The 22,465-nt window shown below is 47.3% G+C and overlaps 1 protein-coding gene across 4 annotated transcripts in view; it reads left to right on the top strand.

Moving 5' to 3' along the window:
* LOC144166601 (uncharacterized) overlaps nt 1-22,385 on the top strand; it is a 29,811-nt gene extending 7,426 nt beyond the window's left edge. For 3 of the 4 annotated variants that reach the window (XM_077696116.1, XM_077696115.1, XM_077696113.1), the window contains exons 3-7: nt 1,063-1,252; nt 6,220-6,506; nt 8,923-9,108; nt 13,262-14,098; nt 20,552-22,385. In XM_077696116.1, coding sequence (XP_077552242.1) covers nt 1,063-1,252; nt 6,220-6,506; nt 8,923-9,108; nt 13,262-14,098; nt 20,552-21,793 — 2,742 coding nt within the window. In that variant the 3' untranslated portion in view covers nt 21,794-22,385. The remainder of the gene's footprint in view (nt 1-1,062; nt 1,253-6,219; nt 6,507-8,922; nt 9,109-13,261; nt 14,099-20,551) is intronic. The other variant, XM_077696114.1, reaches the window with a different exon arrangement.
* Nucleotides 22,386-22,465: the final 80 nt, after the last annotated feature.

Genomic DNA, 22,465 nt, shown 5'->3' with positions numbered 1-22,465 from the left:
TTCAGGCAAAACGAACAAATTCAGCGAGTTTGACAATAATTGACAATAATCTGGCTAAGCGTGAAGATGGGGGACTATGCGAACTGGAAGCCATCAATTCTCCGTTCTTGTCTCCTGTCTAACGTCCAATTTGAGGTGGCGTGTCGGCCATCAGATCGAAAGTGACAGCGGGAGGGGGGGGGGTCTAGCGACGTGCTGGGAGCCACATAATACTGACCCGCAAGCCGTAGGGTGCCGACCCCTGGCCTAGGGTGTCTACGTGATGTATTGACTCTTTTTCGGCCGATTTGAATGCATTTTTTCTTTCCTGAAAAGAAAACGGTGTTCAAAATTATTGTTTTGCTTGCACATTTGTCCTTATAGATTTGGTGACATTGGGTGTTTCGTCACACATGCCAGTAAAAAATTCAATGATTTGTCGACACGTTTAACTGTGCGTAAGCAAGCAGAAATGCAGTGGTGGACACCATACAGGAAAAATTTCCTTCAAGGCAATTGCCACCAAGCTTCACTGCAGACTGCTGCAGCAGTGGTTTGTTAGGTTGCCACGAATGGCATTTAATGTTTTCTTTCCTTCTTAGCCATGCAGAAAAGTACGGCTCTTGACTACCATTGAATATGGAAGTAAAGAATTAATTTGTTTTGGATCACGCATTGCACCCGCCAATAATAATTGTAGCAGTTCACTTCAGTGCCCCTTTGACAGTCGATTTGTTATTGTTTTTCTTGCATTGTAATTGTTATTTGGTTATACTTGTACCAGGCTGGGTTTTACCCTGACATTCTAAATCCTTCCTCCACTCGAGCCTGCAGTGGCGGAGATCCTTGTAATCGATTTCCCCATGTATAAGCATTGCAGAATCCTCCCCTCAGCTGAATGGAGGGAGCAAATAGGGGAGGAGGGACTCAGAATACGGCCCATAGTTAGGGTCATCAGATTGGAATTGTAGCGTGGTTATCTGAGGGGGATACAGTTTTCTGCGTTGGTGTAACAGAGGCACTTGTTTGCTTGCCATAGTTGCTCCAGTAATGACAGTGCTCACCACTCATCCATTCCTCCAGGCCCTCCACCACAACGAGAACCTCTTGGCGGCAGAGGCCGGTGGCAAGAGCGCTGCCTTGCATGCAGGGTTCAACCCCAGGCATTCTGCAGTGTACACGTGGCACAAGCAGTGGCGGGAAGCCAAATATGGACTGCGGGAAAACCCTCTGCCCAAGCTGCAGGAAAGGGCAGCCTCCTTCGCAGCATCCGGTAAGCAAGGAACGCTCCTCTCCCCACTCTCTTTACTAATTGGTTTGATTAGAAGAGGAGCTTTTCTGGCCCCAGAAGCGTAACGATTCTCTTGGGCTTGGTTTATCCGAAAGAAAAGACTATAACACACTGAAATACGTTAGAATGTTTAAAGCAATGCTAACTGGGGAGTTCTTAGGATGTCAATGAAACACACTGTAACATGTATACAGGATGTCACTTTTGTGTCGATTTACAGTCACTTTTGGGTCATGTTGGCATCTTTAGCAACTCAAACATAATGTATTCTGTTGCGGCATGGGTAATACGGTGTCTGCTTGGCTAGAAGGTTGGTTGAGCATCAGGTTATGATGGCTTGTAACACGTTATGGGATGGCCTTTGGTCGCTGGGATGACCCTCTTGCTGTGGAGAACAGACTATGAGATTTGCACAATTGTATGTTTTAACGTGAAATGTTTGTGGGCTGCTTCTCCGACTTTCACGTGCTGTGTGTGCTGTTGACCAGCGACCTTGAAATGTTCGTCGGTGTAGAAAGGCTGAGGGACCCTTTGCACGCACTCTGTGGAATAAGTGACAGCCCAGCACTGGTGGTTGGAGGGGAAAGCTGCTATCGTTTCTCAGGTTGTGTCCCGTAGTTTTGTCGACGCGGCCGCTGCGGGAGTGGGGTCAGCATCAGCAGGCCTTCTTGCAGAAACACTCTTCCGCTCAAAATTGTTAGTGCTTCAGATCCTATTGTTCAGCAAATCCTGCAGAAGAGGAAGGCAAGACTCTTTGGAATGATGAGGTTGCAGCTGGGAGAGAGTGGCACAGCATTCCCACAGAACAATTCATGGCACATTTGTGAAAAGCTTACAACTGGTGCTGTGAGGATGAGCAAAGGCAGTCTCACCACTGGCGTGCTGAAATGCTGAAAGGTGAGAAGGTTGGGGCAGCTACACAAGTCGTGGAAATTGTCTTTGTTTTAGGATGAGGAAACGTCGTGGGCGAAGCGTTAGGCATACAGCGTTTTACATATGAAATAGCATTTAGGCACATGAATGTTTCACGTTTGCAGCATATTGGGCTAACAGTTGGCCAAAATATTTTTATTAAAACGAAAAGCATCATAAAAGGTGACCGGTTTTGTTATCCCCAGCGGTGGTTTTTTTCCAGTCGGATGTAGGGTTGCAGGCCATGAAGGAAGATAGGTAGGATAGCTGAAGCAACTTCTTCAGCAGTCCCATAAATGCCCCCATCACTCATTGAGCACAGTGTAGGTGGTGCTTGAAACTGCGTTCTTACATGCTGCAGCGCGACGCCTGCGCATGCCGCTGGACAGGGACTGCAATTCCGCACATTTGGACCCCTGACCAATTTTCCTCTACCTTATCTTCCCCACCCAACAACCGTACCCCTGCGCATATCCCCAGCCTGGCTCACTTTACCACATGTTATGAGCATGCAAGCGCACCCCAAATTTTCCCCCAGTTCTCAACCCCACCTTTGAGCTGTGGAGGCCTACCCTGGCCAGCCCAGACCCGCATACCCAGCTCAACCTGGTGACTGGAGCGACGGCAACCAGACAAATCCAAGGAATCTTAGACTAGAAATGCCTTTCACATGGCTAGGCCCTGTCAGCCTCTGCTCGACAATTAAAAAATTGATTCTCTGTCTCTCTCTCTTAAAAAAGAATGACAACAGTGATTAGCGTCTTGGCCAATCCTGCATTGACAGAGGTGATGAAGTGATGATAGTTTCTCATGAAGGACGACGTGGTAATTAAAAAAATTCCCTCGCACTTCCTCGTGGAGGAGAGTGTGTAAGTGCGAATGCACGGTTGTGGATTGCGCGATTACGGTGGATATCGTGATCTTGGAGTGGAGAGGAGGCGCCCAACACCCGCAGTCACTGAGCGGAGAGAGGAGGAGGAGAGTAGCGCCCGCCGTTATGGCGAGGGCTACACGAGCGCCCTCACGCGTCGGAATGCGGAGCGCCCGCTACGCGAGCGAGAGCTCTCCCGCCCGAAGTGGAGAGGAGGCGCCCAACACCCGCATTCACTGAGCAGAGAGAGGAGGAGGAGAGTAGCGTGCGCCCATCTCCCCCCGTTGCTAGGGAAGACGAGGAGGAAGACGAGGAGTGCGCGCACCCGCAGCTGTTGCTATGCGGACTACGGCGGCGGACGATTCAGGCTCGCTTAAGAAGTGCATTCGCACTTAAAAACTTCCCTTCAACAGCTGGCACTGCAAAAACATTGGCGATTGTTTGGCACCACATGTACGTCGTATTGGCACCAGCAGCTCACTTAGGAAGGGACACTCAGTAGGCTGCACTTGTTTAGAGCTTGTTCGATTGGGTGGCCAAACTGCGGTTGCCTCAAGCCGGGAGGGTTAATTGTTCCCTCCTGCCTTCCCCCTTCGCTAAGCTGACAGCTGTGTGGGCTTTGCAGACGTGGTGGCTCTTTATCTTAGGAATGCGGCATGAGCTCTGTACAGTCATGGGAAAATGAAATGCGAACACGAAAATGTGAACCAGAACACACAAATAGTGAGATTTCTTTCTATGAAAGTCAAAATGACGTGTGGCCCAGTCGCGAAAGAAACGTTGGTAAATGTGGCTTTCCAAAAATACCAATAGCGTGCCATTCTTGCGCCTCAACGACCATTATTTTTAATTTCGCACATTCTGGTTCACATTTTCGTGTTCGCATTTCATTTTTTCATGACTGTACGGACCTCTGCCTGTTTGAAAAAGGGGCATTGTAAAGCACACAGGGCAAAACACACGGTGCAAAGCCATGTGAAGGGGTGATGGCAGCTGGCCAAGAATGATAGGATTTTTACTCTGCAGTGAAAGCCAGGGGAAACGTCGCTTGTTGATGCACAAACAGGGGCTCCTAGGCGATGGGTGCACGGATGGGTGTGTCCCGGAAGTTACAGAAGCAGTGAAGTTCACTTTTCTTGTGAAAATACGGGAGGAATAAATGCATGGACGTGTTAGTAAAACTGTTTCTGCCTTAAAGTTAGCCTGTGCTGTGTAATTGTCGTTGCTGGAAAGGCAGCAGAGTTTTGGGTGCATGGACGGAGCCTTGTAGCTCACAGACATGTAGAAAAAAAATGTAGGCTACTCATGCCAAAAAGCGCCATGTAAGTTGTGAACAAGAGAGTGTTAGTTAGACACACAGACATGGCCATGTAGGCAACAAAGGCACCTACACACTGGATATCCGTGTGCAGATGGGGCCTGTATAGGGGCCCAGAGGGACAAACTATACAGCATGTCAATTACACCTCCATGTTGGTACAGACAACAGATAGGAACGTATTCGTGATGCATAAATGTGGCTTTGTTGGTAGAGTTGGCAGAGCGGTTAAATTGGTTTTGCCGGAGGGATGGTACGTTGCAGGTGCGTTGGCAGAGCCATGCCAGTTAGAGATGCACGGGAATTGACAAGTACGTTGCATGTGCACAGATAGGGCCACAAGGGTTATTAACTCTTTCCCGACCACACCATATGCCATTGTTCACGGGTGAACGATAATTTTGAAACTTCCCGCAAAAACTAAAAACGGTGCTATTCAGACAACTGATGCCATCTGGCATGTTCATTGGAAACCCCTTTTTCAGTTTCGTTGCAGTTTGTTTACATTTGGCGTGGGTAGACAGTGTCGTGATTGAAATTTGAACCCAAGCTAGCGGTGAGTTGGGTGAAAATGGCGTCCTGTTTCACTGCGCACTCTGTAAAGGCAGACAGCAGTTTCAGGGACTTCGACCACTACTGCTGCTGATACGTTTACCCCAGCAGCAGTGATGACTCCAGCAACGATGTGGATTCTTCAGATTTTAGTTCTGATGAAGGCTGTCCCATTCAACAGCCTCAGACTTCGGCTGGTGCTGCCAGGGGCTGTTCGTTTTTGACTTCACGCTCTATTTATACACAAAATGTGCCTAATAGCTGACGACTGCGGTATTACTTTCTTGTGTAGGGTGTGGAGAACGTGCGGCGGGGATATTTTGATAAATGCACCGTGCCGTATGGCGTTATTACTTCAAGATAACCTGGTGCTCGTGTAAAATTAGCGCTGCAGAGTGACGTGCACTGCTTATCAAGAGTGCTAAATTATTGTTCTTGTTTTTTACCACCACAGTGATAAGGATTTTGTGTGAGAACAGAAACAAGCATGCTTGGATGCATATTTTAGGTAGACCGACTGACTCGCGAGTGGGTTTGCGGAGTGGCACAGCCGTCAGGGTTGTAGGTTGGTTGGCCCACAAAAATCCAGAACTTGGTGTGCAGCGTTCATGTATATATTAAATCATAGCTTAGGAATGTAGAAACATTTCGTATATCTTAGAATTCCTAAAATAATTGTTAGGCTCAGTCAAATCGCCTGTTTTGTTTATACTTTTTTATACATTTTTGTTTCTTCCCTTGACTAATAAACTCTCACTAATTACATCTTTCACAAAGCTGCTGTTATGTGTTTAAAAGAGAAATCGATAAGCTACAATTTCATGCATAGCAATGCTAAATGTGTCCAGTAGCTCAAGAGAAAAATAATGTTTCCTGGAAGCACTCAAAATCGGCCTTTTTTTCCCGCGGTTGCGAAAAAAGAGTTAACGCAAAGACGGAGATGAGGAGGTTACGGATGCTCGCACAGGGCTGTGTCATGCGAGTAAGGTTGAGAAAGGAGTAAGGCTGCTTTGCTGCGAAGACTTGATGGCTGTAGATATGGAGGCAAGGAGTAACCGGTTCGATGTGCACAAGCCAGGCTATGTCAGCGAAGTCAACTTTTTAACTGGGGGGGCTATGTAAGCACATGGGCATTTTGACCCAACGGGTACATATGCACATTCTTTGGTGTGATAAAGCTTTGGTGCTGTGCTTTTTACCTCTTTTTCCCACTATCCCAGGAGGGCAGTGCTATTCCGGCAGGATTTTAGTTTAAGACAAGAGTTCCCCTGATGCACGTGTTTTTATCGCCTGTAGGCATGGACGTCCACACGTGCGGCACCGGGGACGGCTGGGCGGTGCTGGTGGTGACACCCATCATGCGGCGGGCCCAGCAGCTCAAGTCTGCCCGTGAGCTCATCTTTGTGGACTCGGTGTCGTCCTGTGACAAGACCAAGAGCACGGTCACGTGCCTGCTGGCACCCTCCAGGGCTGGCGCTGTGCCCATCGCTGTTCTCATCCACAGCGAGCAGAGCACGGAGGGTTACCAGATGGCCTTTGAGCTGCTCAGGAGCACTCATCCGCAGTGCTTCGGAGGCTGTGAGGTGCGACCACTCCTCCTGCATGCTGGCAAAGTGACTCGTTGCGATAAAAATGATCGACACTGACCAAAAGTAACTGCTAAAACTTTAAGAACAAACAGTCAAGAGAAGTTTCAGCTTCGTTGTGGAAGCCTTGTTCACAATGGCTGTTTGATTTTTTTTTTTTTTAATTTAGCAGTTTATTTTGGCTGGCATCTGTCATTTTTATTTCGACATGTTTCATCCCAACCAGCCATGTTATGTACAAGCCCTTGACATTAGCGAACTGACTGTGTGGTGGAACGACCTTATTTGAGTGCTGTCAGTGAAACTAGGTGGGACGGTAACTTTGTGTCGACGGTTGTTGCCTGTTGTAGGGAAGAATCCGAATTTACTGATTTGTTGCCAAATGTAACGCAGGAGATTTGAGTTGAACTTGTTGCATTGGAGGTAGGATTGCTTTGTGATAGGCCCCCAGTTGTCTTTAAAAATAAACTTTGAAGGTAGCAAAATTTGGAAAACTTGTAGCACCAGTTGATAACCTTTAAAGGGGCCATAAAGACAAAGTACAATTTTGCTCAATTTGAAAGAAGTAGCCCTTGGTAACTCATTCAGCTCTATTCCAGCCACGACGTTTCTTTTAAGAAAAAAAAAAGAGAAATATAGAAAAACTTTCATATTTCACGGAGCAGTGGCTAGCTCATATGGGCGGGAGCGGCGTGATATGAGCTAGCACTAAATATGGCTATCAGTTTTTATCTGCATGTTAGCATTCAAGTGATACAATCAAACGGAGCTAGAGGCCCAGTCATGTTTCTAGTAGGTGGCTTAGGCTAGCCGCCGCCAGGCACACAAACAAGATTGTGACGTCAGAGAGGAATTGCTGGAAAATGACTGGGGAGTAGTCACTGCTTTATCTGTGTTTTTTTTATTATCTCCTCTATTTGTTTGGAATCTGCAATAAGATAGGTGTCGTCATTATCGGAACAAAGCAGTCCTTTTAGTGAATAATCATGACCCCTATAGATTGTATTCACTGGCGTGGCACCCATGCGGGCAACCATGTGTGCATTTCATCACTGGTTACCTCGGGCTTCGCGAGATGGTGGTACTTGTCGGTGCTAAGTACATGACGTGTGTTTGATGTTCCAGACTGCCCCCCCTGATCGCAAAGTAATGCCTCGACTCCAATGTGCGCGCAATTACAGTCTAATCCTGCTATAATGAAGTCCACTTCAACGAAATTTCTGCTTCAACGAGATGTTTCCAATGCCCCATCTCTGCTAGCCATAGAAGTCAAGGCAACAAAGTCCTCGCAACAATGAACCATTTGTCTGGTTGCTTTCGCTTCAATGAAATTTTCGCTCATTGGGGCTGGGTTTGAACACTTGTTTTACAATAGAGTAAGCATAGCACGAGCTATCTGTAACTTTTTATTCATTCATCAAAAATGTTTCATCGAAAATATGCACCGTGTGCCCACACCACCAGCCAAAACAAAACAATAGGTGGACGCCGTTGTTTGCTGGTGATAATGATGTGGCTGGCCGTCTTAGCATAAAGCACAGGCCCGGTTCGCCAAGCCGGAGCTACAACTAATTTGTATCCAGTTGAAATCGCGCGAATCTGCTCTGCTGCTGGCGCGGTGCTGCCATGTATGCGTTGTGAGCAGCTGCCCTCACAGTTTTCTTCTACAATTCTTGAAAGTAAAAGCAAAAATGATGTTTTCGTGTTTAGTCTTGAACCCGCATCATCCTACCTTAGTTGCGAGCGCACGGCCGTGTTAAATGCAAGCGCACGCAGCTTGCCTGCCAAGGTCAGGTTCTGCTGCGCTCAGTCAGAGGATAAGACAACGGCACCGCTTCTGCCACAAGCGGGAGGGGGGCTTCCGATGGACTAGCTACTATCTGGAAGTAATCAGCTCGGTGGACACACCTTATTGTACAGCAATGCGTTTTGCGCCTGCATTTCTTCACCCCCCTCCGTAACGCGCTTTTTGCGTGCAGATAAAAAAACAGATAACCATTGGTATGTTTGTTATCCGAGCAAACACGGTGTAATTGTGCGTCACTCCTTTTTCCAACTATTGCATTATGCTGCCAGTGATGCGGAAATATATGGGGCTATATGGTGTGTTGGGGCAGATTTCGCCTCAACGAATTTTTCGCACGTCCCGTCAATTTTGTTGTAGCAGGATTTGACTGTAATAGCGTATCTGTTGACACTACCGCCGAGAACCGGGTTGGGGCAGACGACATACACCGGTGTTTTTTTTTTTTTCCTGCAAGGTGCGGGTGCGGCGGCAGAACTTGCACCATTTCCAGTGTTGCCAAGTGAAGAAATTGACAGCTAAACTTTTCAGTGAATACCATCTATAGACAGGGCAGTGACCAGGCATGTGTGACGTCTCCTCTCTCCTCCTCCCCCTGCTCCCTCCCAGTTCCCCACGGCCTTCGTGACGTCTCCCTCGCAGCTGGAGAAGCCGGCGCTGTCCCATGTGTGGCCCCGCGCGAGGCAGCTGCTGTGCCACGTGCGAGCGCAGCAGTGCGAGTGGCGCTGGCTCACGGACGCCCAGAACGGGGTGCCCAAGGGGAAGCGCCACCACTGCCTCTCGGCCTTCCAGAAGGTGCGTGCAGTGTGGACCCCACTTTTGAGGCAGAGAAGCCTTGGATCTCTATGTTTCTACCATATACATTGTGAGGTACCGAAAATAGGAATGGGAGCTGGGGATTTCGTGCCGGGAAAGGGAAACGGCAGTGTTGCAGGAGGGTTGGAGGAGGCCTCTGAAAAAGGGCGAGTGACTGCAGCATTGGAGGATGGTAGACTGCTGTTGCACATACAGATACAAACCACTGGGAGAGAGGAATTTATAGACGGGGGGTGAATTGGAGGCCCCTGGTGATGGCAAGTAAGCAAAACAAGCTTTGGAGTGTGCTGTCCAGGAAGGCTGGTCCAGTGGTGACAGGTGGAAGAGGTTTTTTGCACTTGGTATCACCCCCCTACTACTGTGATTATGGCTAGTCAGTGAGTGGAAGCTGTTTGGGCAGTTCGGTGAAAATCAAGACTGACTGCTCTTGTGGAGCTGTGGTTGATGTCTGTCTTGATTTCTATCCAACTGGCCAAACTGCTGCTTCTTCTCAATGACCAGCCAGAATCACTGTAGTAGGGGGGGGGGGAGATCAAGTGCAAAAAACCTCCCTCATAACAGCCATAGCTGCACAGCTCAAACAAAAGTTCAACAGGGGGTCCACCTAGGCTTGATCCTTTGCTTTCTTGGAAAGTTGTAAGCATACCTTGAAATTTTTATAGGAATGGGACCTGTAGGGCCAACCGATTTTGGCAGGTCTATGACTGTCAGTCTGTACGTCTGCAGATATACTTGTGGGGGTGTGCGAATTGTGAGTTTTGATTTTGAAGCTAATAGTGACTTTGTTCGAGTAGTTTCAAAGTTGAAGGAATATTTAGCGCTTTCCGTAAGGAAAATAGAAATTTACGGTATCTGAACTGTAGGTAAATGATGGGCTCATTTAAAAGTGCTTGCAAAATTTTTCTGTGTCCTAAAGCAGACATACGGAAACTGTCCAGTTGCTTACAGCATTATTGACGTTATTTTATGTGAGCACAAATTTCACCTCAAGAGGTGATTTCAGCCACAGATGTCTCGGTATTAGTATAATGTGAGTATAACTATATATTCTGACATGCTGCAGTTAACACAATTTTTTCAGAGAAAAGAAAAACCTAAATGGCAGTTCCAAGAACGTTCATGATAGTTCTAGAAAGGAAACTTGTCGCATGGGGCAATGCAAGGCATTAAACGGTAGCCTGATTTATAAACCCTTGCAGGCACGCCCTTATGGCTTGATGTTATCATCCTCGCGTTGCAACCCTGTGCTCGCAGGTCATTTTCCCAGTATACTAATAATGGTTGTAATTTAAAAGGAAAGGTTTGTGCCACGAAAATTCTCACACAAGCAAGAATCTTTAAGATAGGTTCCGCAAAGGCGATGTTATGGCTGATGTAAATGTTAGCAGGTGAGACGAAAATTGGCACACGTACACGATACTAAACGTGAAAACTTGGCAACCTGGTTTTGCAAGTGCCATAGTATGGGCACATCTGTGTCAAGAAAGCTTGATCTTGCTGGCTAGGAGTAGAAAAGTAGATTAGTTTGTCATTTTTTCTGTCATATATAGAAAAATAGAAACATTACAGGTTAAAAAAAGTTCAGCTTTGTGCATGATTTGGTGGGAAAACTGGGCCTGTGTTATCTTTCTTATCTATTGAGGGTTGCTCGGGGCCAGCTTGATTGCGACCACTTCATCAGCATGCGAAGAGAGGGGAATTTGCTCATTTAATGCCGAGGAATGAGAGGTGCTCCACAAGCCCATTTTTGCTGTTTAGCTGCACGTCACTGGTACATTGCACAAAGCGTGTCGCCACTAACAGAGGAAGCCGGCACATGTTAGCGCCGTCTGATCGCAAGCGCTCAAGGTGGGACACGTCCAAGGTTCAACTAGTTCTAACTCATTGCGAATTTGCCCATTTCACATTTTAAACCGGCCGCGGTGGCTCACTGGCTAAGGTGTTGTGCTACGAGCCCAAGGACGCGGGTTCAATTCCCGGCCGCAGCGGCTGCTTTTCTGATGGAGGCAAAAAGCAAAGACGCCCGTGTGTTCGAGATTTCAGCACACGTTAAAGATCTCTAGGTGATCCAAATTAATCCGGAGCCCTCCACTATGGCGCACGTCATTGCCTGTGCAGTGTCGGTGTGTTAAACCTCATAATCAATGCCATTTCATGTCTTCAACTAGGCTCTGTGTCATGTATCCAGGTTCACTAAACAACTATTTGTTTGCGTCTTTGAACTTCAAAATACTTGGACAGTTTTTGAAGTTTTGAGTGGTCACTGGTATTATTCGATTACCAGGCTAATTGCTCGTATATTCAAAGGTTTCAAATATTCACATGCCCCTTAATATATCCAGTTTCTCCTTTGGCACTGTAACTTTGTAGACAGTCTGTAAGCAGTGCGAGGGAGTGATGAGCTATAGTCATAGCAGGCTATGAAAGTGCAACCTGAACTTCCCAAACCTTTTGTCAATGGGTTCCTTGCCACACCACTTGTTGGTGTACTCATCGGACTTTGTGTCACTATTTTTTAAAGACGATATTCTTTCTTGGGCTACTTAAATGCAGAAATTTCGGTCTGTTTGCATGTTTGTTTGTCTGTCTGTCTGTCTGTCTGTCTGGGACTCGATTCAAAGTGAAACAGAAGGTTTATATACCCACAGCCAAATCTAAACGTCGAAGCCCGGTGGCAATGTTCACACTTATCAACATTGTTCAACAAGAACAATACATTACGCAAATGTAAGGCATAAAATCAATACATGAGTAATATTTGCAGTGTTCCTTTATTAAAAAGTTCACGGATGGTTGATTTTCACGATAGCAAATAAAATACATCAACTGCAGAAAACCGTCGCCTGCTGTTGCCAGCGCTGCTATAGCTTCTGGTGGCATTTGAGAAATCAAACGGCGACAGCAACGAAAGGTGCCACTAGATAAGTTCCATGTTCCGCTTGGAACGCTCGTGGAGTGGGGCAGCGGGGTTCTATAAACGTTGTTGTAGGGTGCCTCGATCCACGCGCGTCTCCGCGTTACGGCAGCACTGGCATCGAGGCACCCTACTTGGAGCAGTAAAACGCGGTAAATTTAATTTAACTTGAGCAAACCTCTAGTGTGTAACTTGGAAGGAACGAGACGGGAGGGGAACAGCATGAGAGGTGAGTGGGAAAGAGAAAAGAGGCACTTACTTGCCAGGGGCGCCAGTCGGCTATCGTCTTTCGTCGACATTTGCAACGAAAGGAGCAGATACGCGGGCATATTTTAGCTTAACCATGTCGCACACTCAGACACCTGCCCTCATCGGTTGTGTCGCCACTCATTGCATTACATTTTAGTAAATAGCTCGATGCCAGGAACTGGGTGTCTCCTTTTGCTGTGTTTTGTGTGTGCCGTCCTGGGACATTTTATGGTCAATTAAAATGCCTCGACAGTGGTTCGTGCCAAACGTGCATGAGCAGCTATGCAATGGGCTGGTACGAAATTTGTGCGCAGTCGGGCAGCCTGTGGTCACAAAATGTGATGCACAAGTGGCTTTGAGCAAGAAGCTCTTCGTACGTACATAAGCACATTACAATGCAGCATCATCATCATCAGTATGATGGCTGCCCTCTTACTTGGGTAGCAGAATGATAAGGGGAATGATGATCTTGCTCCTTAGAAGAGGCTGGCAAATGGTCGCTTTTGTCACGTGATTTGGATGATCTCAGACTCCCAAAAGACAGTGGTAATGCAGCATCTTTCTTGCCGAGGAACAGCATCGTGATTCTCTGCATGAGAGATGGGGATGTGTCTAGCGAAATTAGATTTATGACCTCTGCGCTTACGAAGCTCAGAGATTCCTTTTCTCCTGAAATGATCGTGTTAGCTCAAGGAGTGTGCTTGCAGTCCTGAGGTGGTGTGGTCGCTTTTGGAATTCTTGGGTGCGAGTACACATCTACGAGAAGCTTTAAACACGTAAGGAAAGATAACAAGCAGGTATGCACAATAACAAGAATGAATGCCTGGAAAAATTTCTAGAAGCAGTTTTTCTCAAATACAGTACAAGCTCACTCGTAAGCCTCAGCTCTGAGAAGGAACTAACTTGGCTGAGGTTTTATTTATCTGAGGCCTTGTTGCAGAAGTACCACTCTCGTTCTTTCCCTTGCAGATCCTGAAGGCCAGGGGGGAGGAGGAACTTGCTTGGGCTGTGGAAGAAGCACAGTGTGGCACACACAACGCGTATGTAGAACGAATCAACGACTTCCTCACATCCGAGGAAGAATGGTCGCTGGCGTGCCGCGCCGGCGTGACAACGCTGGATCAGGCGTCAATCGACTACTCCGAGGCCTCCGTGCGAGTGCTCAAGGACATTCTCCTCAGCCAGGTGGTGGCGTGGAATGCCGTGGTGCTCATAGACTTCATCATCACAGAGTTGGAAACCTACCTCGAAGCGAGGCTGCTGCGACACATCGATCCCCGCGAGGTGATGCGAGACACCACCTACGAGAAGCTGTTGAGAGGCGGTGAAGCTTGTGTTGCACCGTGTCCAGGCGGAAACATTCTGTTCCTGGAGAGCGAGAGGGCCTTCAGCTTCAGGAACAAGTACGGCAGGACCGAGTGTGAGGTGCATCCTGAGCTCGGTTTCTGCACCTGTTGGTCGGGCAGCCAGGGCGCCTTTTGCCGGCACCAAATCGCGGTGCTGAAGGACTTCGGGGGCGACCATTTCCCCCGAGCTCCGGAGCTCACTCTCAGGGACTATCAGCTCATGGCCAAGCTTGCTTTGGGGGATAAAGCGCTGCCCCCGATGTTTTTTCTCTCGTCCTCTGGGACGCAGAGTCCCAGTGGAAAAGACGTTGCGGGGAATTCTGCTGGTGGGAGCGCGGACGAGTGTGCGAGTGGGGCGCACGACGACCACTCTTATGTCAGGGGGAGCAGTGACGCTGAGATGTTGGAAGCGCAAGAAAGTCCGAACCGCAGCCTACAAGGGGCTGACCAGGTTCTTGAGGTAAGGGGCTATTTTCTGTTTGCCTTGAGTGTGAGCAGTTACATCTGTAGGGGCAGGTGATCTTTGGAGCTTCATCTTCGCAGTGCACGTCGCGGTAACCCCGTGGCTAAGGCATTGCGGTGCCGAGCTCAAGGGCGTAGGTTCAGAACCTTCCACGGTGGCTATTTGTCTGACAAAAACAAACAACGAAAACACCCGTTTGTGGAGATTTTGGCGCACGTTGTAGACCCCCCTGGTTGTTAAAATTAATCTGGAGCCCTCCACTACGGCGTGCCTCAGAGCTAAGGTGTTGCTTTGGCATGCTAAACCCCTAATCTGAATCCAATTATCTTATCAGTGGGACAGTGATTGCTCTCTTCCTTTGCAGGGTATCTCTTCAAAAGCATCTGTCAGTGTGCTTTTTAGTGCATTTTTAACTAATTTGGGTCAACTGGAAGGGGTGGAAGCTTGGTTCCTTCTCAGGTAGTAGAATGCTTAAAGGGGCCCTGAAAGGCATTTTGAGCACACTAAATGAACTAGCGCAATCGCTAGATTGGGTCGCCAACGTCACCTGTGCCAAGTATTACTCTTTTACGCGCAGCGGAAAGCTCACACTTTTGTTGCAAAGTTTGTCGCTTTTTTCTCACCCTTTCCTTCGTGTTTTTGGACGCCGCCATCTTCACATGTCTACATCATCGATTCCCATATGTTCGTCATGAGCTAGACATCCTGCTATTGGGCGGCTTTTTCACGCACTTCCGGCAAAGAGATGAGTCGTCTGCTCAGCGTCGGCTCGCCGGCTGATCTGCCAGCGGAGTGCCGGAGTGCTTTGACATTTTACGACAAACGAAACAAGTGTAAACAAACGCTTAACCGTTTGTATTGAATGCAACACGGCCATAACACGACGTGGATTTTATCTTACGTGAGTACGTACCATAAAGAAAGTCCCGTGGCACTTCTTTGGTGCAATCGCAGAGAACGCCCTGAGCCGAATGCCCGGGTTTGACGTGTACATTTTATTCAACTTCAAAACAATCCAGAGATGCGTTTCGAACGAACGCAACGTCACAACATGCGTTGCAAGTCTGAACCGCGATTGACAGACGATGAGTTGCCTCCTCCTGCCCGTCGTAAATTCGGCACTCACCTCACACCCGGTTTGCGGGGACGAGCAGCAAGTCACAACTCTGGCGCACAAGCGAGAAGGCTTTTAGCCAGGCACACTGCACATACCCCATGCGAGGTTGAGTGGTACGTCGTTCGAGAAAGATAATCCAGACCATGGGAAGCACTATCCACCCGCAGAAGTACAATGTCGCATTGGTCGCATTTCATCGCGAAACGAACGCGTCCACAACACACAGGAGGCGATGCACACACACACACACAGCTTCGGTCGCTGCATTGGCTTACCTGCAAGCTTCGTTCGGACAATCAGCGATGCTACGACGATACAGAGCTGCGTGAGGACGACGTGCTAACCACTTCACGTATTTAAAAACACAGGGGCAAAGAACTAGGTTCATCGGAAGCAAAAAATCTTTCCTCCATTATAGTGCCTGAAATATACTGGCTAGTGTGCCGAGGGCGGGCTCCAGGCGGGCGCCGGGAGCGATGTACGCGGCCGTCTGCCGCTTGGGGCGCTGCCGTGCGGGAGTGTGCGCGTTCATCCGGCCCGAGCAGATCGCGCGGTTACCTCCGAGCTGCGTAGCAGACGGCAGCGGCAGAACTTTCCATTCCCGCTTGCGACGAAAGCGGGCGAAAGCGACGGGAATTCTGTCGCGCAACCAAAATTTGTCCCGACCATTCGACAAAAACGATCGTCGTGCGACAAAGCGACGGAATTCCTGCCGCTCTCACTCTCTTTCGTCGCAAGTGCGAACGGGCCTTTATGCGCAATCTCCGCCCCACATAAAACAAGCTCTTGCTTGTCGCCTGAGCATACGGTTGATATCTGACTACGTTACACTGTGCTTGCCAGTGTATTTAAACGATGTCACTAGGTTTGAAACGTACGCGCTCGGCGTGCAGCTTTGTAAACGCAAGCAGTTTCACAAATGCACGCTATTTTGCTGCTAATAGAGTTTTAGTACAGCGTTTGTGGCCTTTGCATACGCTAAACGCTAAATTTTTGCGTCCCGCTACGTGACACCGCGATGGGAGTTTTAGTAGAGCGTCTCATCAGTTTTACGTAGCGACACACTAATGCATACGGCGCCATCTGTCAAATGTTTTCTGAAATGTCTCGCCGGCTGATCTGCTAGCGGAGTGCCGGAGTGTTTGGACATTTTACGACTATCCAAACAAGTGCAAACAAACGCTTTCCCGTCAGTGTTGAATGCAACACATGGGTGCAGCTTGTCAGAACACGGGTTCTCGCTGATCGAGTGCAGCGTTGGTTTGCTCTTCGCCTTCACGTTCATCGCCGCTGATAAAGCGATCCGATCCGGCGCGTTTTGTGCACGGGTTCTGTGTCGGTTGAAAATGTCTTTTTTCACATGCCGCCGGTAGTAGGAATTACAACCACCGCAAAATAACACCCGGCACCAGCGGGGCCACATCTGAGACCGCGCTTTTTGGATAAACAGTGCGCGGTGCACCAAAGGGAACAAGCGCACGATTCTCCCCACGCGGCTGCGAGTTCGCCGCCGATACCAACTGCAGCTACGTACACCGCGAAAGGGCAAGGCCAGGCCGCACACATGCGGCCAGGTCATTCGTTCGCTTTTCCAGCCTGTGCCCATGGTGTCTACAGAGATGAAAAAGCCGAAAGAGCTGGCCCGTAGCAGACGGCAGTCTGTGGGAGCGCAATAGCGGAAGTACGTCACCGCTGAGAAGCGGAGCATCATGGGAGGGGAGGCCAACAGCGAAGAAATAGTTGAAAGGAGGAGGAAATACGGCGCGACGATAATTCGCGGTTTTTGATTTACGATTTCTCAGCTAATACTCATCGCTTTAACAAAATTCTTGCAGGAGGAGATTGCTAATACATTGCTTTATTTGGTTACATGTACATCCATGCATCGGCGGAAGGCATTTCAGGACCCCTTTAATGGGCTGTGCAAGAAATTTGCTCAGTAATTGCTGAAACAGATGAGTCAAACTATTTATGGGTCGCACCTTGTTAACTCTAATGGGCCACGAGTAAGGACCACTACCTTATTCAAGTGGTATGTGTTATGGTGAAATGCAGTGTTTTGACTAGAACGAATGTAAAAAAGCAGCTTTAAATGTGGAAATGTGCACAGTCCATTGCTGTTCGATTTCTGTGAATGTTGTTCAAGGCCAGTAGCTCGAGTTGCTGGAAAGCATTCTTCCCTCTTATCCACTAAAGTAAGCACCGCAGTACTGCTATATTTTTGTCAATGCAAGGTGTTCAAAAGTTTTTTAATATGAAAAAGCTGATATAAAATACTTTAATTTCTCAAGAACCACATTTTAATATGGGGGCAACACACTGCCATATTTCTTTTCTTTATCACCATCTCATTTTTTTTTTGAAGTCACAGTTAAGTACAGATCTTGTAGAAATGCTTTAGTTCTGAGCATATTATTATTCAAGTCATTGTCTCACCAACATGAGGAAAAAGTGTTCAACTTGCAAACGCAGCCATCAAAGCAGTCCTGAAACAAGCCTTGAGTGTGACAAATAAGTTAGTGCGGTTGTGACATTGCAGAGCCCATAACATCCGAGCCGGATTGTATCACTATTTTATAAAAAGTAAGAAACTTGCGGCTGCTTGTAACAACTTCACTATCCATATTTTCTATCTCCACCATGTTTTGTGCAACATTTCTGCAGCACCATAAAGCTATTGCGTCGGTCAAAAAGAGGAAAGGTCTGTGTCATTGCGAAAAACTTCTTTTGGGCACTTCCGGTAAAGCACTTTAAAGCATCTTTGCTAGCACTTTTAGTTCCATAGACACAATCGCTTGGAGATGCCTGGGGTCACAGCTATGCACACTGTGCTCAAACATCTTGTGGTAGATCAGGTTGTACCGATATGTTTCATGATAATAGATTGTACTCCCTTTTCTAAATATAGTTGCACGTTCAAAAGCAAGAAATAGTGTCTTTTTTAAGCACTGGTCACAGAGGGTTCTACTAGCTGTACAAAAGTGGGCTGATCACTTCGTTACATAGGATATTTTTTGCCTATATGAAAGCTGCTACGTGGAGGTAACACACTGAGTTTTATTGCTTTTTGCTTTATCAAATTTCAGTTTGTTTGGTATTTTGTGTGTGGTGCATTGAATTCTTTACATACAGACTTCTGCGCATTGTAGCGTGTTGCAAAATGCGAAGTGACCTCCACTGCGGCCTTAGCAGAACACTGAAGTGTAGGCTTGTGCAAATGGGGATTTTTGTTTTTGAAGTGGAGGCAATCTAAGCCACTTGTAACAACATTGAAGTGCCACAAAAAGTCAGTTGTTGTAATCAATAATTGTAACAACAAAGTTGGGCAGAAAAAAAAAATTTTTAAAGCATTTCGTGGTTTTTACTTGGCGTATAATAAAATTGAAGCCGGATGGTCACACAGGCTAAACATGCAGTGACAGGCAGAATTAACACAACTGGCAGGAAAGACCAGCATCCTTCTGCAAAACACGTAAACTTTTATTAAAAAGACAAAGGTATGCGGTGCTCCTTAAAGGGGCCATGCAGGCACAACACAAGTCTGTTTTATTCGAAAGCTTTGGTGTTTTATAGTGCCCCCCGCGCTTGTCCGGCAGCAAGCGATGCTTTATTTACTAAAAAATTTATCAATTTAGCTTAAAATTTTGATTCTCCTGCCAAATCCTGTGTTTCATGAGGTTGTCTGCGATGATGTCGCAAAAGCAGGCCTTGAAGTGAACGCGAACGCTGCACGAGGCATTCAGCGAACTAGAGAGCCTTGTTTACTGTCAGTCCTCCCAGATGGCACCACCATACTGTGGCTGACCTTTGTCCACCTCTGCTTTGTTTTAACACGAACGTGTTTTGTTCCGGGATTCATGAAGATTTCACTTACCTCATATCCGTCACGGAAGTGACGCCAGTACAACAAAGCAAGCGGCCTGTAAAGGGTGCATTCCTGCACACGGGGTCTTCGTGCAGGGAAGCAACCTCTAGTACTAAAAAGTGCGTTATACTTTGGGTTGTTCGTTTTCGGGTTTTATATTTTAACACGAAATTGTTTTACGCCGGTATCCACTAATATTTCACTAATGTTATATTAGTCACGGAAATGACGCCAGTACAACTTTGCCGAAGCAACCCGCCAGCAGGACGTCGCTCGCCAAGCACACCCACAAGATAGCCGCCGACCCGCAAACCATGATCAGCTGCAGATTTCACTGCACATTTCACTTTCGTGTTTTACCAATTCCTATGACAGAGGAATCAACCAAAGTTTTTTTATTGTATTTCTGCCTGTCTTGTTTTTATTACGGTAGAAAGTACTCATGTTGCGAAACATGGGGTACACTCGACAAACGGGGTCAGGCAAGACAGTGTCGCTTACGCCAGTCGGCCCGTGTCGTGTCAGACAACCTAAAAGCGCCATTCTGCTGTGCAGGTATTACGAGCATAGTGCGCACAGTACCAACCGCGCTCGGTACTTCAATGTTTATGTTTACTTTCGTAACTTCCATGCTTATCCCACTATTTTTACTTCGATAACATGAATATATGTATTACATTTGAGCGAAAATATCTCGTGCTACAAGATTATGAGCCCTGCATACCTTGCATTTAATTTTGCCGGCCTCAGCCAATCGCACAGCTGTGCATATTACGTCGTCGTAGGTTCTAGTGTGGGAAATGAGCTAGGGAGTCGTATGTCCATTGTCTTTTTTCCTAATTATGTAGCTTATTTGCGCGAGTGTGCATTAAAAGTGGGGTCAGTATAATTATAACGAAGCAGTCTTTCGAATGAACCAGATTTGTGTTTTGTCTGCATGGCCTCTTTAAGTCTGGTTGTTTTAAAATACTTTTTTTTAGATAAAAATGCTGCTACATTTCCCACAAACTTCAAGGAGATAATTGAGATACAGTAATAAAGAAAATGAACGAAGCAGTGGCGACACCCCAGCCTCTTTTTGGTGATTTCTCTATGACGTCACAGGATCTTGTTTGTACAATCAGCACCCACTGACCTAAACCGACTGGTGACTATAGTGGGGTCTTCTGATTCATTTCATAGTACCACTTGAATGCTAGCATGCAGTTAACACACTGATAAGTATGCTTTTAGTGCTGACCTATGTTACGTCACTGTAGCATGAAATTTGAAAATCTTGCAGTACTTCTTATGTTTTCAGGCTCGAAAACATTTTTCGTGGCCTTAATGGAGCTGAGTGAGATACTGCAGGCTAGTTCTTTCAGATTACACGCAGTTGTAGTTTCTCTTTGTGGCCCCTTCAACAGTTGTGTGTTGGTGAGAACAGCTAGCAATTGATTTGCACTTGAGCAACATGTCTCTCTTGCAGGCACAGGAGAAAAAATACCAAACCTTTGCGTCGCTTCTGAGGAAAGTCCATGAGCTAGCCAAGGGCTGCCCAGGATACCTGACCCTCCTGGACAGGATCATCACGGATCTCAGAGGAGTAGACACCAGCACCGCTGCGTACAATTTGTTCCTGCGAGTCAGCGCCTCGTCTTCCTTGGAAAAGCGTCGCAGGGCTGCGCCAACCATCAAGAGGCCGAGGAAAGTGCTGCGAACCAACCTGAAGTGCCCAGACGGCACTTGGGCATTCGATGCCGTGTCAGGCTCGACGGATCCCAACTCCTCCGCTCGTGATCCAAGCGATGCGTCTAATGTTCCATCACCCTTGGCGGATGCTGAACTTGAAATCTGCTTCTCTGATGGAAATGATGCATCCAGTGCTGTGTCCCCCTTATCGGATGATGGCGTCTCTCTCTTCGATGCCGAAAATGATGCATCTAATGCTGTGTCACACGTTATGGACACTGACATCTGCCTCTCTGATGCGAACTGTGCATCGGATGCTGCGTCGCACTTAGCAGGTGCTGACGCCAGTCTTCCTGATGCAAACTGTGCTTCCAGTGCTGTGTCACACATTACGGATGCTGCTCTTTGCCTCTCTGATGCTAACGATGCATCCAATGCTGTTTCACATGTAATGGACACAAGTGTCTCCCTCCCTGTTGGATGTAACACACCTAAAGTTGTGTCGAGCTTAAACGATACAAATGTTTGCCTCCCCGATGCAAACAGTGCCTCTAAAGTTGCGTCAAACTTTTCCAGTACGAATGTCTGCCTCTTGGGTGCAAGCAATGCATCTAATGTCGTGTCATGCTTGACGAACACTGACGTCTTCCTCCCTCCTGCAAGTGATGCACCCAAAACCGTGTCGTACCTACCTTATAGAAGTGTCCGCCCCTCTGATGTTACAAATGTTTGCCTCCCCGATGCAAACAATGCCTCTAAAGTTGCGTCAAACTTTGCCAATACGAATGTCTGCCTCTTGGGTGCGAACAATGCATCTAATGTCATGTCACGCTTAACGAGCACTGACGTCTGCCTCCCTCCTGCAAGTGATGCACCCAAAACTGTGTCATACCTAACTTATAGAAGTGTCTGCCCTTCTGATGCAGACGGTGCGTCCAGGGTGCCACCCCGCATAACGGTCATCGAAATGCGCCTTCCCAGTCCAGTCTATGAAGTGCAGTGTGTGGGAAGTATTTTCGGTGCCAGTAAGTCCAGCTGAGAAGAGCTGTTAGTTTATCTAGAGTAACCCCTGTACAGGTTGTCACTGCTTTGGGGAAATTCAGTCAGCAAACTGTAGCGTTCAGTCAGTGAATAAGATCTTTGTTGAGGCCCCGTTCTGGCCACACAGCGGATTATGGCCAGCCAGTCCTTTTCCTACCGACCTATCCAACAAGTGCCTGCCACCCACAAGTGCCAGATGTCACGTTATTACTGGCATCCTGTCTGGATGACTGCTTTTGAACCTTCGAAACGTGTGGACAGAAACCTTTTTGATTGTGGCAGTTGTTTTTGGTCACAATTAGGATTAAATATGTCTTAGATTTGGCTCGGCAGGAAAAACAACTGTTCTGGCTGAGGTATTGGGCATTGAATTATCGTGTTTACAAGTGAGACACCATTGCTGTTAGTTGCTCTGTTGTGTTTGAGTATGCTGTGAGTTTGGGATACAGTGTAGACCATTTATATAACGTATGTCGTGGGAGCCACAAAAATTGTGCCGCACTATGACCAAAACATGTGCCATTCTACATCGCAACCTACCCCTCAAGTTGTCCGATATTTATCATCACTCAAACGTACGGCACTTAAAACAAAGGCACGGTCTCCATTTCGTTTCTTTTTTTCTTTTCACATCAGCTGCTGCTGCAGGGTCTTACACATTGCAAGCACA

Source organism: Haemaphysalis longicornis, unplaced genomic scaffold, assembly GCF_048455015.1.
Source record: "Haemaphysalis longicornis isolate Haplotype H1 unplaced genomic scaffold, Haemaphysalis longicornis Haplotype H1 scaffold_18, whole genome shotgun sequence".
NCBI lineage: Eukaryota > Metazoa > Arthropoda > Arachnida > Ixodida > Ixodidae > Haemaphysalis > Haemaphysalis longicornis.
The sequence above is the reverse complement of the archived record's forward strand: the minus strand, read 5'-3'. Positions and strand labels throughout refer to the sequence as shown.